The sequence below is a fragment of the Bombus huntii genome, chromosome 12 (assembly GCF_024542735.1).
Source record: "Bombus huntii isolate Logan2020A chromosome 12, iyBomHunt1.1, whole genome shotgun sequence".
In the NCBI taxonomy this organism is placed as follows: Eukaryota; Metazoa; Arthropoda; class Insecta; order Hymenoptera; family Apidae; genus Bombus; species Bombus huntii.
Window position 1 is genome coordinate 1,650,973 of NC_066249.1, and position 14,237 is coordinate 1,665,209.

The 14,237-nt window shown below is 36.3% G+C and overlaps 1 protein-coding gene across 3 annotated transcripts in view; it reads right to left on the reverse strand.

Moving 5' to 3' along the window:
* Positions 1–2,978: 2,978 nt before the first annotated feature.
* The window catches only part of LOC126872005 (homeobox protein SIX1-like), a 62,184-nt gene continuing 50,925 nt past the window's right edge, over positions 2,979–14,237 (reverse strand). For all 3 annotated transcript variants that reach the window (XM_050631456.1, XM_050631457.1, XM_050631455.1), the window contains exon 5: positions 2,979–11,921. In XM_050631456.1, coding sequence (XP_050487413.1) covers positions 11,640–11,921 — 282 coding nt within the window. In that variant the 3' untranslated portion in view covers positions 2,979–11,639. The remainder of the gene's footprint in view (positions 11,922–14,237) is intronic.

Below are 14,237 nucleotides of genomic sequence, written 5' to 3' on the forward strand. Positions count from 1 at the left end.
GGTGGTACATTGCGATTCACCTTGGTCGTTCATGCTTGAATGCGCCGTCATTATCGACGCGTAATGATTGTATTGTAACGCCGTCAAACTTATTATCCGCTTTATACCGACAACGTTCGCCATTTACACGCCTGTAAAAAGATTCTTCTCCCTTCTCTCGACCCCTCTTTCAAATTTTCCAAATTTCTTCACGATTTTCTGCAGAAAAATATAATAGCTACGTGCTCCGTATGTTTAACGCATCTACTTTTGTATTTCGTATGTCGTATTTCAGGTCCTGCGTGAAAGTTTCAACGCGTTCTACTGCAGAAGAAAAAGAGAAGAAAGTGGCGGAAAATTGGTCGATGTAATTGCAACAGCTGCGCAAATGTGTACGCGTATACGTTTCAAGCGAATTATGTGGGTTGTACGAGTGGAAAAGCGATACGAGTATTTCTTCGACTAAAAAAAGTAAATCAGAAAGAAGAAGGAAATTATATACACGTGTAATATAATTGGAAGTTAAATTTGACAGATTTTCTGCTTTCACAGTTGAAATTTTTATGAGAAGACCTCGGATGGGTTGGAAAGTAGCTCTTGAAAAGTTCGCATACTCGGAACAAGTGTATTTGGTCGGTGAAAAGCAGAACTCGGATCCCCGTGTCGTTTCCCTTTCTCTGTTGACGCGTCGAGCTAACAAGTAGCCATTGTGAACCGCCGTGTCAAGATGCTACTTGACGATGTACTCCTGAACGGACCCTCTTCACAGACAGTTTTGCCCTTTTATGCAGCTCACCAACCACTACCTCTACAAACTACCGATACCTTCTGCCTTCTCAGACTGCTATTTCGTTTCATTCTCAGTCAATTGCAACAATCTGTGTATGCAATTTCTAACTACAACTTAAAAACATACTAACGTTATTATGGCCACTAAAATTAATATTACTCACCATGGACAGTTGTTAAATATCTTACCAATTCTCAATATTGATACCATTATACCATTATAAATTGATTACCTATCGCATGTACATATTATTGTATATTACACATGCTACTATAAACCACTAGTCTGTAATAGTATCAAACGCTTTTCACTCTACTTTCTACATCAATTCCCAATGGCCAAAGCTCAACTCCCTGAACAATCATCACACCCTAACTTGCAATTATCAAATTATCCTCTGTAACCCTGCACGCGTCACCAACTATCTGTTTATCCATTTCAAGACCTTCTGCCGAGTATCCAGTGATAGATTCAGTGTATAGGGCAGGATCCAGGTACTTGGATACACACCTACATACATACTGCACACAGAGAGACAAGAAGAGGCACGGTGGTATATAGCTCTGTGGGGTCTAAGCTTAACTTTACGATCTCTTGAAAATCCCTTCGGGGCTTATGGGGTCCCACTACGAGGCTAATAGAACCGAAATTATAACAGGCCGATGAGCATGCGTCGACTGCTCTTATTCCGCCCCGCTGACGGATCGAAGAAAAGACCAGTCGTGGAAGAGAAGGGGCGAAATCGGGGAGAGAATGCTCGAGAGCGTGCCCGACACAGTCCCAGGGAGCCGATTAAAGGATCTTTCGATGCTTTTTAGAACCTCTTAAAACCGTTTCAAAGAATTCCAAAAGCTAAACACCATCTAGGAAGAAACCGTTAAAAGATGAGAAAGGAAGAAACGTATTGTGCATGATAGATGTGAGTACATATCTGAAGCAGTGATAATGAGAAAACGTGATAGTTGAAGATCTACATGGTACAATTATAAAATTACGATATGGAAGACAAGTAATATAAGAATGATGAAGTAATATAAGAAAACAGTGAGAATAAGGAGTAAACACTGAATAATAATATAAGTATGATTAAATATCATGATATTATGGTATATGGTATATTAGTATTGTAGTTAGGTCCACGCATGTGTATGTTATATCATTATTACATAGATTATGTTTAATGTATGTTATATGATTAGAATAACTATCCCTAAGATAAGAAAAGGTATACTAAGTGAACCAATACGTTGTGTCAAAGAACAATGATGTACAATAAAGTAAAGTAATATTATTATTATTATTATTATATGTGAAGCAGTGAAGGAAAGTTTACTGTGAAAATTTGTCAATTATTAAAGTACAAAAAGTAATATAGTAAAAAGAAGAAACGATACAGTAAAACATTGACTTTGCTGTAAAGTATATATGATCTTAGCACAAATATCAAAGTACATCCTTGAGAAAAGTATTATGGCAAGAAATAGAAGAAGTAGAGTAGAAACGACACAATGAAACATACATTTCACTGAGGGACCCACAAACTTCAGATGTTACAGTATACCTTTAAAGAAATTAAAAAAAATTATCCATAGCTTGCAAAAGCATTAATAAAGTGCTTCCTCTTCTCCAAAAAATTTCCGCTCCCCCATCGCTGTTTGCACTGTCAGTTTCAATAGATTCCCAGAATCTGGATCGCCGGTGTACGACAAACAAGAGAAGTTGTAGCAGGGCACAAAGAAATCGGGGTCACGTGGAAACAGAGCCAGATGCTCTTTTTCAGCATCGACGGCGATCTCGAAGATAGACGAAGGTCCCCATCGAACAACGTTACCGGTAAATATCGGCACAAAGAATAGACCGACCTTATCTGTCATCGGCGATCACTGATACAACTAATAGAACTGGACCGACGCTCGTTTTGAAATAATTACTGGTACGTATCGTTCGACGATCTTTCAAAGCTCTTTGCAGGTAGTTCTCACTAAACAAGAGATTCCCGCTTCGTCCTGCTCTCTTCCTCGCTCTCTTCCTCCTGGGAAACTTCGTTTGACAATCCACCCCTCAATTGTACACGTTTGAGAAGAAAAATTTCTCAATAGATTTTTGATTGCTCTTAATATATTCTTCGAGTTTTCTAACTTTCAGAAAGTTACAATAATAACAAGTTTGAAAGATTTTATGTTTTTGAAGTTCTTCAAGAAAACTGTGGTTTACGATATACACTTGTTTATTTAATTAATTTGTTAATAGTATATACATATGTACACTACTGCTCATAATTATTCGAACGATAAACCTTTTACACTTCACCTCGTTTCTGCTTCGATATAAAAGCCAGGTAAAAGCCCCTTGACATTGCTTTAACAGATACGATGATTCTTTATTGAAGCAGTGAACACGCTTTTGTTCATATCGTTATATCTCGTATATTATTCATTGGAAATTGCACGTGTCCTAAATGTAAACTATTCAAATAATTATCAGTATTCCAAGGATAAATGTCTACCAATTATTGTTATCGTTCGAATCATTACACTGTGGCGTTTCTCTATTTTTATGAGGAGAATACCTTACCAATAGGTATCTTGATTTACAAACTAAACAAGTGATCTTTGCTTTAGATATTTGCATCCAGTATTAAATACACGTGTACTCTGTACATTAATCTTCGTTCACCGGAATTACACCATTTCTATCAACTAAATTTAATAGTTTCTATTACTACATAGATCTCGAAGATACAAGTTTCAAGAAATAGCAACAGAAAAATTCAACAGAAAATATAATCTATATACACAAACGTATAAAAATACCTATGTATGCATCTCCTAGTTGATTTTATCCAGCTTTTGCTGCAGCAGTTACGTATAGCTATATTCGATCTTCAAAGGTTTAAAATATTCATCTTCTCGTTCGCCATAAATTTCTTTAAAAAAAAAAAGCCACTTATTCGTCTGAAAAAAAATAAATCAATGCTCGATAACGAATTTAATTTAACATTTAATTAGCGCAGAAGTTTTACAGGATAATACATCGTGTAAGGGAGTTATCGTTACCCACGTGTTGTATATATAATATATATATATATATAATATATATATATATAATATAATATATAATATATATTATATACATATATATATATACATAATATTTTCCTTTTATTACTTTAAATAACATCAACTTTTACTTCGATTACAGTTCGATCGTACATCGTGTGATCTCTTCTTACTTGTCTATTCGTGCTACCCTTTGCACATCAGTTTTCATTCACGCGTACACCTACACATATACACAAGCCATTCTCTCCTCTTCGTTCTCTCATTCCTCTTATTTCTCAGCTTCTCCTTTCTCTCATTCTCTCACTCTTAGCGATTTGTCTTAGTTAGTTGTGCAACGTTAAGCTTGTCCGCTAAAATACACGAATGAGAACTGCTGGGAAGAACTGTCGGTTATTAATAATCGTCCTTGCGCAAAACATTTTCTGCGAACGAAAAACGGTACAATACCACTGCTATGCGTGTATTTATCGGCACTTTTGTACAGTTTCCCTTTGTGAATTACCGATTCAAGAGAGATTTGTGCTAAGACTGACGAAACCGATTGATCCAACCGAAGATTGGACCAATTCCTTGGGCGAAACTTTGAGATTTAAATATTCGATTTCGATTCGCGAGAGTCTTGTTTCCTTGGTGTCTGCTGTTACGTTTGGTAATTTTCGTATTCTTCGATTTCTATACTTTCTCAAAATATTTGCGATATCGGAAACGAAACGTTTAGAGATTATCTTCTTCTGACAAATTTTTAAAGAATATCTTTAGTATTCTCGACAATCGCGATATTTGGTGAATCTAATTTCACAAACCGAGAGATTTCAATCAATATCACTTGCATTTTCAGATTCTCACAAAATTTTGAATATTCTTAATACGATTAATACTTCTGATATTTGGAGATCTTGATATCGTTAATAGCGTTGGACTTTTCAAGGCCAATCGCGTGATCGGATTGTGGCGTTTCATTTACAAACGGTTTCTTCTAATCCTCTTCGAGAATTGCTCGCGATATATTAGATATAAAACGACGATTCCTCGACATTCTTTTATTGCTGACTTGTTTGTTGCTGGTTGCAAAGTCCTAGCGTTCTGGGAGGAGATGATCCGCGCGACAAATGATTCTTGTCTAATTATACCCTAGGAAGATTTATCGGCAGCCTTGGCCCGGTAAAGTGACAAAACGTCTCTAAAAGTTAAAAGAGCCAACTTCGCCTGAACGTCGAAACGAGCCTGATAAATGAACGATCACATGCTCCGAACGTATACGTTAAAAGCTATTACACATTAACGAATATAAAACCAAGACGAAACTCTGATTTCCCTATTAAGACCAAGGATAAAAAGGAGAAAGATGAGAAATAAAAGAAATATTTTCTCCTTTAAATAAAAAAAGAAAATCGATCCTACAGAAATAAGGTGAAGTAATAGACACTGCTCTACTATCACTGAATTCTTGTCTTCCACTTGATTCAACGAACAGAAACAGATTCAAGAGCTTTCGATTCTTTGACCCTCTTCACGTTCCACACGGTGTTAAAAAAAAAAAAAAAAAAAAAAACAGAATATGAAACCGAAACGAAAAATGACTCGCTTGAAGAAACGTAACAAAACAATACAAAAACACGATCAGGTTTAAAATCATCCAAACAGGTATAACAGCATGGTTAAAAATATAATGTAGGATTTTTAAAACAACGCTGATTGTTATGAAGATAAAAGAAAAGAAAGGAAGTCGATTGGAAATTTGATCTACATTTATAACGAAGCCAGCGATTGATCGTCGAATAAAAACCAAAAGCTTATTCGCTCGCAAAGTTCAAACAAACGTTTGCCCGGAAATTCTTAGAAAATTAAAAAAAAAAGGAAGAAAATAAAAAAAAAGAATTCTTTTGCCTGAATCCGCGCTTGTGTGCATTTTCGGAATGTCTCGCGAGTGGTGTGCACCCTGAACGACGTCGAGCGTGTATACTGTGCCGTACAAAGCGTAGATTGTGCGTGAATCGAAGACAGTTTGGCTCCTTGTTGGACTATAGAAATCTCGAAAGAGAACGGATGTCGATATAACCGAGGATATAACAGAGCGACAGACTGCTCTTCACTGTCGTTAGTTTTCCTCGAGACATTTTGTGCGAGAACTAAATCAAATTACGCGAAAAATCTAAAGAAACGATCTTTTTATTACAACTTTACGTTTCATGATTCTATATATGTTATGTTGATTTCATGTATCTGAAGATTCTATATCTCAATATTATATCTTTGATTTTATATCTTGATCTTATACCTTGACATTATACTTTCGATGACTATAGATCTTCGTTTCATGATACTGTATATCGACTGTATATATTTCATGATTCTATGATCCTGATTTTACGCGATATGATTTTATACTTCTGGTAACGCAGCTTGATTTCACACGTATACCTGATGATTATATATATATCTTAATTTTACAGCTTGCAAAGAAAGGTATAAAATTTCAATTATATTATTATAACGTTATCTTCCATGATTCTAATAAATTTCACGTGTGTTATAAAAAGAAAGGTGAAACATGATCGATGCACACATGTTAAAAGCAGTAAAAAAGACTCGTTAAGACATAGACATAACACAGTTATCGACTCCGAAATCGGAGGTAGCTCTGCGTTAAATTGATTTGATATAAAAACGCGTAAAAAAAAATTTCATTTCTATTTTCACTCCAATATTCGTAACAAGTCGATAGAGAATAAAACTATTAAAAAAAAAAAAAGCAGTACACCAATTTCATTAAACATGTCTAGAGTACGTATCCAATGAATCTAATTAAAAAGAGCGAACAAAATAAATAAAAACAAAAAAAAAAGATGAAATAAAATGATCAGACTCAAAGTAGAACTAGATCCTCGACGCGAATGTTCTGTATTACCAATAGCACATAAAATAATAGTCGAGAAAAAAAGCTACCCTCCTGATATAATTAAAGTGTCCTATTTATCGTTCCTTTTTTTTTCAAGATACGTTAAAATATTTAAATCTCCTTCTGCGTCTCATCTTTTCTATAAAACTACACAATGTTATTATACACTCTGACTAATGACTAAATATTTTAAACTGATGAAGGAAGACCAAGATGATGGTACAAAGAGAATGATCAAGAATTTCAGTTTGTCCCCAATTTGTAAACACGTAAATAAAACAAATTTGAAACAAGGAGTTTGAATTGTCTAAACAGATTTGCCAACAGATGATACAAAAGCGTTTCTTCGTCTAGCTTCCTTTTCCTCTTCCCCGTCGTTCCTCGTTCCCTTTCTTTTGCTTACCCTGTTTCGTCCCGAGGACTCTTTCTAACAGGGAAAAATCCTTTCCTCTGCTCAGCATCCTAGATAAGAATCTTACAAGGCAATGTCGCATCCAACGGGATATACATTCCGGACATCTGCACGAGAGATGTCCCTTAAATAGAGAACCGATAAAACTTATACTCTTTACCTCTTTTTTGCCTTTTCTTTCCCCTCTATAGCGTTTAAATTTTGTCACCTCTACGATACACACCTCGCGTTTTCTCTTCTTTCCTATTCCTCGTTCTAGCTATATACCGTGTGTTTTCAGATTTTTCCTCGCTCATTATCTTACACCTTTCACACATTCTACCACTCTCCATTCAATCTCGTTCTCTCTCTCTCTCTCTCTCTCGTACTTGTAGGTTTTTCGCTCTTCTCTCTCTCTCTCTCTCTCTTTATGTACAGACTGCGAACTGCGGATAATAAATGATAAGTTACGCTCTAACTTACGCTATCTACGACAGTGTTTTTTTATTTTATACCGGGTGTTTTCGAGGAAGAAATGAATATTTGAGGCTCGTCCTCTCGTTTGGCTTCTCGGGCTGCGTTCTTCGAGTACAATAATTGTTCAAGAATTAGAATTTTCCTAGATGTATCTTAAAAATTCCATCGTTATCTCTAGAAATTGTAGAAATGATAAATTAGAAAATGTGACATGCTCGAAGTAGGTTTTAAAGAACGAGCTGAATCGTGGTTTAAGCTTCAACCGTGTTTCTCTAATTTCCATTATCAAAATAGAAAAGTGCCGACTTATCTTGATCCCGATTGCTTCTCGAAATTTCTAAATAAACGATAACGTGTCAGTAAAATTGGATTTTATCCACGTTCATCTGAAATTAAAAAAAAAAAAAAACACGTTGTCGTCTATACCACGATTAATCCGCAATTAATATCCAAGGCGATCTATCACACGATTAGTTAAATACAGATCCAACAATTATCCTCGAATACGCGTAACTAAATTAAAACAACCACCGGATGTATCCTACGTTTCAATTACTCCAAACAACACGAGAATAACAAAATTTGCCCTTATTTCGAGGAACTGACGACTTTAATTGAAACGCATATGCAACTATTCAGAAACTGCTACTAATTTCTGTCAACGATGCAATTCATAACGTGAGAGTACAGCGGAGGCAAAAGAGCGAGACACAGAGACAAGAGCGGTGTTCTGTAAAGGTGTTGCTGATTCTATTTGCGATGAAAAGATTGGCACTCGGCAATTGGCTGGCAGGAAGCAGCTGCTCCGCCTACCGCTCGCTTTTGCCTTCGTCACGCTAATTTGCATACCATTTCTATCTAATGCACGGTCCTAGCCGCCTATAACCAGCCTGACACGCGTCAAGCAATTAAAATTTCATCATTTTTCACTGGCCTAATGAAGAGGTATCTTCGAAACCGGTAAAACCGAACGAACGTTTCGTTCTCGCTGTGTCTTCTTTCTCTTCCTCTCTTGCACGATTCACGTCAAATGAAAAACACGATAAGTACACTTTTTTCGTTCTATTGATTTTAACGTCACTTTACGATTAACGATCTAAATACTGTCACGAGTACGCGAGGAAATAAAAATTGTCTGATATAGCGTAGCAAGAGCATTATCAACGATGCACTTCGTTAGAGGATTACGTGTAAATTAAACGTTTACACGTATTTCTCTCCGCTATAGGAATAATCGCAATTTTACCGTTTATGCTGTACTTCTGTTCTACAAAATAATACGCTTATTTATTGCGTCTTTACGTATTTGCTTGTGTATTTACGTTTGGAAGTCGGTAGAAATTCGTGCACCTCGAAGAGTTAAATGATTCATCAATTACTCGTATCTCTTATATTGCTTAACTACGTACAGTTGTATTGATAATGATATTGCGTTTGGTATTATCGGTATTTTTCCGTGAGAAACAGTAAGTATGACTTATCGTGTTCTTCCTCTGTATTCTCGATCTACATATACACGGTCGCGTCTACATACGCTTAGTTTTGAACAGCGTTGTGCACGAACGAGCAGCAAGATCGCGAATTGATACAAAGAAGAGGATGCTGCGAGCCATAAATAAAGACAGGCTTTTCGAATAATCGCGTATCAGAGAATGAAATTGAATCGTGACTCGAGCCTGATTCGCAAACACCCGGTACTCGCCCGTTATAGACGAGATTAACTTAATCTTCCTTCGAACGCTCGTGTAAACGTGTATCTACTCTGCTGACCGCAAGTATCAAGATTAAAATACGAAAAATTGAATAACGATCGTGTACATCTTTTACATCGTGAAAATTAACAAGCTTCGCGAAAGTGACATTTATCAAATTAACTTCTCAGCGATTCCGTTCGTTCGAATATTCTAACAATGGCCAGCAGTGTACACGTGTACGAGTGGGTGTGTAGGAAGGTGTACGTGTGTATGAAAGTGTGTATAAACTGTGTGAGTGTATATTATCTACATATGTACACAGGACAAACACAGAAGCGTACGGTGTGAGAGGATCGGTGTGTGAAGAGCGTGTGTGGTTCGTTATAGTGACGTTAATTAATTAGCGGGGGATGGCTAAGATCCGTACACGCCTCAGAGATCACTCTCAGGGATCTTGCCTGCACGGTGGTGTTGAATCTTCCAAATAACATCGTTCTCCTCCCATAAAGGAAGGGGAACCGGTGCTCCTGGACCGTCGACGTTCATCGTGCTTACTTATTCTCGCTTGTTCTTCCGTTATTACCTAATGAAGAAATTAATTGGTACTAAACATTATCGTTAACGTAAAATTGTTTCTCTGAATATCAAACGTTTGTTTATATAAAATTATAACTTCTAGATTATTGAAATATTTTGTCTACGTTATAACTTACATATTATCCCGAATAATTTCTCTTCAAATATTATCCCGTTGCAGATATTAAATGTTATGAAAACTTAAACAAAGTTCTACCGCGTAACATCTCGATAAATTTATCGAAATTTCTTTCAAAGCTACCAAGTATTTCGTTAAGAATTTTACCGATAATTTTCTCCAACTTAAACGATTACTGGATATTTTATATTCTTCGACAAAAATGACCACGAAACACGCACGAATACTGTTACAGACATATCGAACACTGTGTCTTTCCCTTCTTCCAGGCAACACAGAAGATGAGCCACTATTTCGTAATTCTCCACATATGAAAGACAGGGAAAAATGCCGAGAGGCTTATAACACGACGTTCGCCAAGGTCCAGAAAGATTCCGGCAGCAGGTCGAGGCTTGCACGGTTCCAACCAACTACTGGTAACCGTAAACAACGTATGAGTGTGTTGCTCTTATTTCTCAGGACCTAGGTACGGGCGATACGCTACGAGATTAAAACGGGGAATAATAATGGGAATAATGAGAATCGTTGGATTCGCGGGGAGAAAAGACAACTAAGATAAAATACGACGTATGTCTGCGTTGTTTCTGCAAGCTGTGTTGTAAAAACAAGAAAAACGTTGGCCATGTCTGGCGTCGCAGGGCGATATGGGATAAAGAAAGAAAAGGAAAAATGCTAACATGTCTTTTGCTATTTTCACGCCGGAAGCGTTCCCCCGCTGCCTCGATTTTCCTCGTCTTCTCACGGCTACTATTCGTAATAATCGTATGCGTTATATATATATATATATATACTATATATATCGTTCGTTCCCAAAAGAATTGGGAGAACCAAATGGGCGTCGTTCATGTATCCTGTATCTGTGTGCGAAGAACATGTATTACGCGTAATAACACAGGTGAAAATCTTTTTCTCCTTTTGCCGGTTAATTTGTCGGAAAGATCGTTTCTCGAGCGTGTGTGTGTGTATATATGTGTATGTGTGTATATGTGCGGCGATTAAAAAGTCGAGGCATGATGTGGTCGCTTCGGTCAGAGATACGAGATATTTCTCTTTGTTTCGATATTTATCCGAACTCCAACGTTCCGCAAACGTCCCCAAAACCTGCTGCAACTCGTCCCTAGAACGAGAAGCTTCAGCGAGATCGGGCGCATCCGCTTCCGCGGTACACGATCTCTCCGTTCGTCCTATCTCCGTTTCAGAGCCACGAAAAAATCGCAACTGATGTTCCCTGGCAATGTATACAACTAGTACGTACATTACGATCCTCGACTATACGCAGATCGTTCGTCTCGTCGATTTCGAATCGACATGTTTTTCGCGCCTTCGATCTAACATCGCGAACAACAAAATGTTCTTCCTAATTACCTAACGTGGTATACTCTGGATTCCTGATCGAGCACAAACTGGACGAATCGGCCCAGCTATCTCGAAATTATAATACGGTCACCTTTCGTCTCCCACTATCTCACAGATAATAATTTCGTGGTCAGACTCGCTTACGAATCGCAAAAACTAGCTTCCTTCTCAGTTTCCTTTTTTTCTTTTTTTTTTTTCTCTCTTACAGGTTTCGTATCTTCTGTTTCTTTAGGTTTTCTCTTGGTTTCTCTTGCCCTGGCTGCTCGGGGCCCAGGGTCACAATGAGTGATAATCGCCTAACACCAGGCCGCTGTGATAACTACCATGCGACGTGGACATGCCCATGGAACCCATGCCCTGATACGCTCCCATCCCCATGCCGTTCATCGACATAGTGTTCATCGTGTTCACGCTTTGCATCGTGTTCGGCAGCATCGTCGACGGGCCCATCGGGCTCAGACCACCCATGGAAGGAGCTATAGCACCCATCTGCATCGACGTGGCTGTATGAGGAAGCGACTTCTGCAGATCCGCCGAGGTCGGTGTGATTAGGTAATCCTGGAACAAAAAAGGATAGACATGGTTCATCGATGGAGGAGCTCGTGAACTGTGTTCTTCGCGACGACACTCGAAATACTTTTGTGATGTATTGCTGGTGATTTATCGTCTGAGTCTTCTTGCGCAATAGTTTATTAAGTAATAATGTAATAATAATAGTAATAATATTGCAATATTATAAAGTTGTAGATTACAGAATTGTGTTTTATGAGTTTATAAATTTACTTGCAATGGGATAATCAGGTGATTTGAAAGCTGTAAAATTTCATTTGGTGTATTCCTAAAACTTGCTGTCGTAGGAGAAAATTTAATGGTGATTTCTGTAATTTCATTAATGATATTTGTTTAATTATGCAAGAGGACCCTGGAATAATTTCATAGTAACGTTTGATTATCTTTGATATATATTTTTTGGTCCGGAATTGAATTATAGATCAGAAGAAAATATTTAATTATTTAGTATTATATTTACTATGAATAAAAGGAAAAGAATTGGCTACTATTTGAGTATCTTGGGCAAGTAAGTAATCGAGTTTAAGGAGATTATAGAGAGTGATCGTTACCTGTAGATCTACAGCCTAGATGCGTTCCCAACCATCGAATTAAGAATCATTAATTTTCCTCTAGTTAGTTTTTGTTACAGATGCTTAAAAAAGTTAGATATGAACTACTAAAGCGGAGTTAGAATTATCATACTTGTCACCCCTCGCGCAAACCATTACGCTTAGTTGGTTATAAACACAAAAATTTATTCAACCCTCTTCATAAATTTCAAGCAATTTTTCACCTTACCTGATATTCTTACGCTATACGACGCGTGCTTTGCATTTGTTATCGTAAAAACTGTAATATCGACTCTTTAAACTTATGAAAGCATATATGCTAAGTAGTAGTTATGACTTAATTAACCACATAATGAATGATTTGGACAAAACTAAATGAATGTTCTTACGAAAGTTGCAAGGCTCGTTTAATCTCAAGCCTCTACACTTTAATGTACACCGTAATTCTCAGTCCACCAAATACTATAAACACGATACACATCATCATACATTTTTTAATTAACAGAGCAAGAATTTCAAATACCAACGTCCAATTACTTTCAAAGAACTAATCCTATTAATCCTTTAACATTCTAATGAAATATGCAAATATTCCTTTAGATCATGATCAACAAGATAATTGAGAAATACTGTTATCTATTCAACGATTGAAAGAAAATTAAATATCTGTAACATGGCGAAAAACCATTGCTTGTTCTTTAATCATTTAAGATCTTAAGTCCTCTTTTCTCTGCCAAAAAAAAAAAAAAAGGAAAAAGATGAAAAGTAGAAAAACCACAGAAAATAGTTCACTGTACCTGTGAACTATTAATCCATTAATCCTTTTAATCCTATCAATCCTTTAAAATTACAGTGAAATATAATAATGTTCACTGTACTTGTGAACTATTAATCCATTAATCCTTTTAATCCTATCAATCCTTTAAAATTACAGTGAAATATAATAATGTGTACTGAGGTCATATCCTAAAATTACTTGTCAAACACTCATGTCTATTCTGGAATTCCATGAAATTGAAAGAAACTTAAGTATTTATGACAACATTGTGATAAACTATTGCTTGATCCTTAATCGGTTAAGATCAATCCCTCTTCCTTCTGCCAAAAAAATAAATAAAAAAAAAGATGAAAAGTAGAAAAACCACAGAAAATAGTTCACTGTACCTGTGAACTATTAATCCATTAATCCTTTTAATCCTATCAATCCTTTAAAATTACATTGAAATATAATAATGTGCACTGAGGTCATATCCTAAAATTACTTGTCAAACACTGATGTCTATTCTGGAATTCCATGAAATTGAAAGAAACTTAAGTATTTATGACAACAGTGTGATAAACTATTGCTTGATCCTTAATCGGTTAAGATCAATCTCTCTTCCTTCTGCCAAAAAAATAAATAAAAAAAAAGATGAAAAGTAGAAAAACCACAGAAAATAGTTCACTGTACCTGTGAACTATTAATCCATTAATCCTTTTAATCCTATCAATCCTTTAAAATTACAGTGAAATATAATAATGCGCACTGAGGTCATATCCTAAAATTACTTGTCAAACACTGATGTCTATTCTGGAATTCCATGAAATTGAAAGAAACTTAAATATTTATGACAACATTGTGATAAGCTATTATTGCCTGATGCTTAATCGGTTTAGAATAATCCCTCTTCCTTCTGCCAAAAAAAATAAATAAAAAAAAGATGAAAAGTAGAAAAACCACAGAAAATAGTTCACCGCACCTGTGAACTATTAA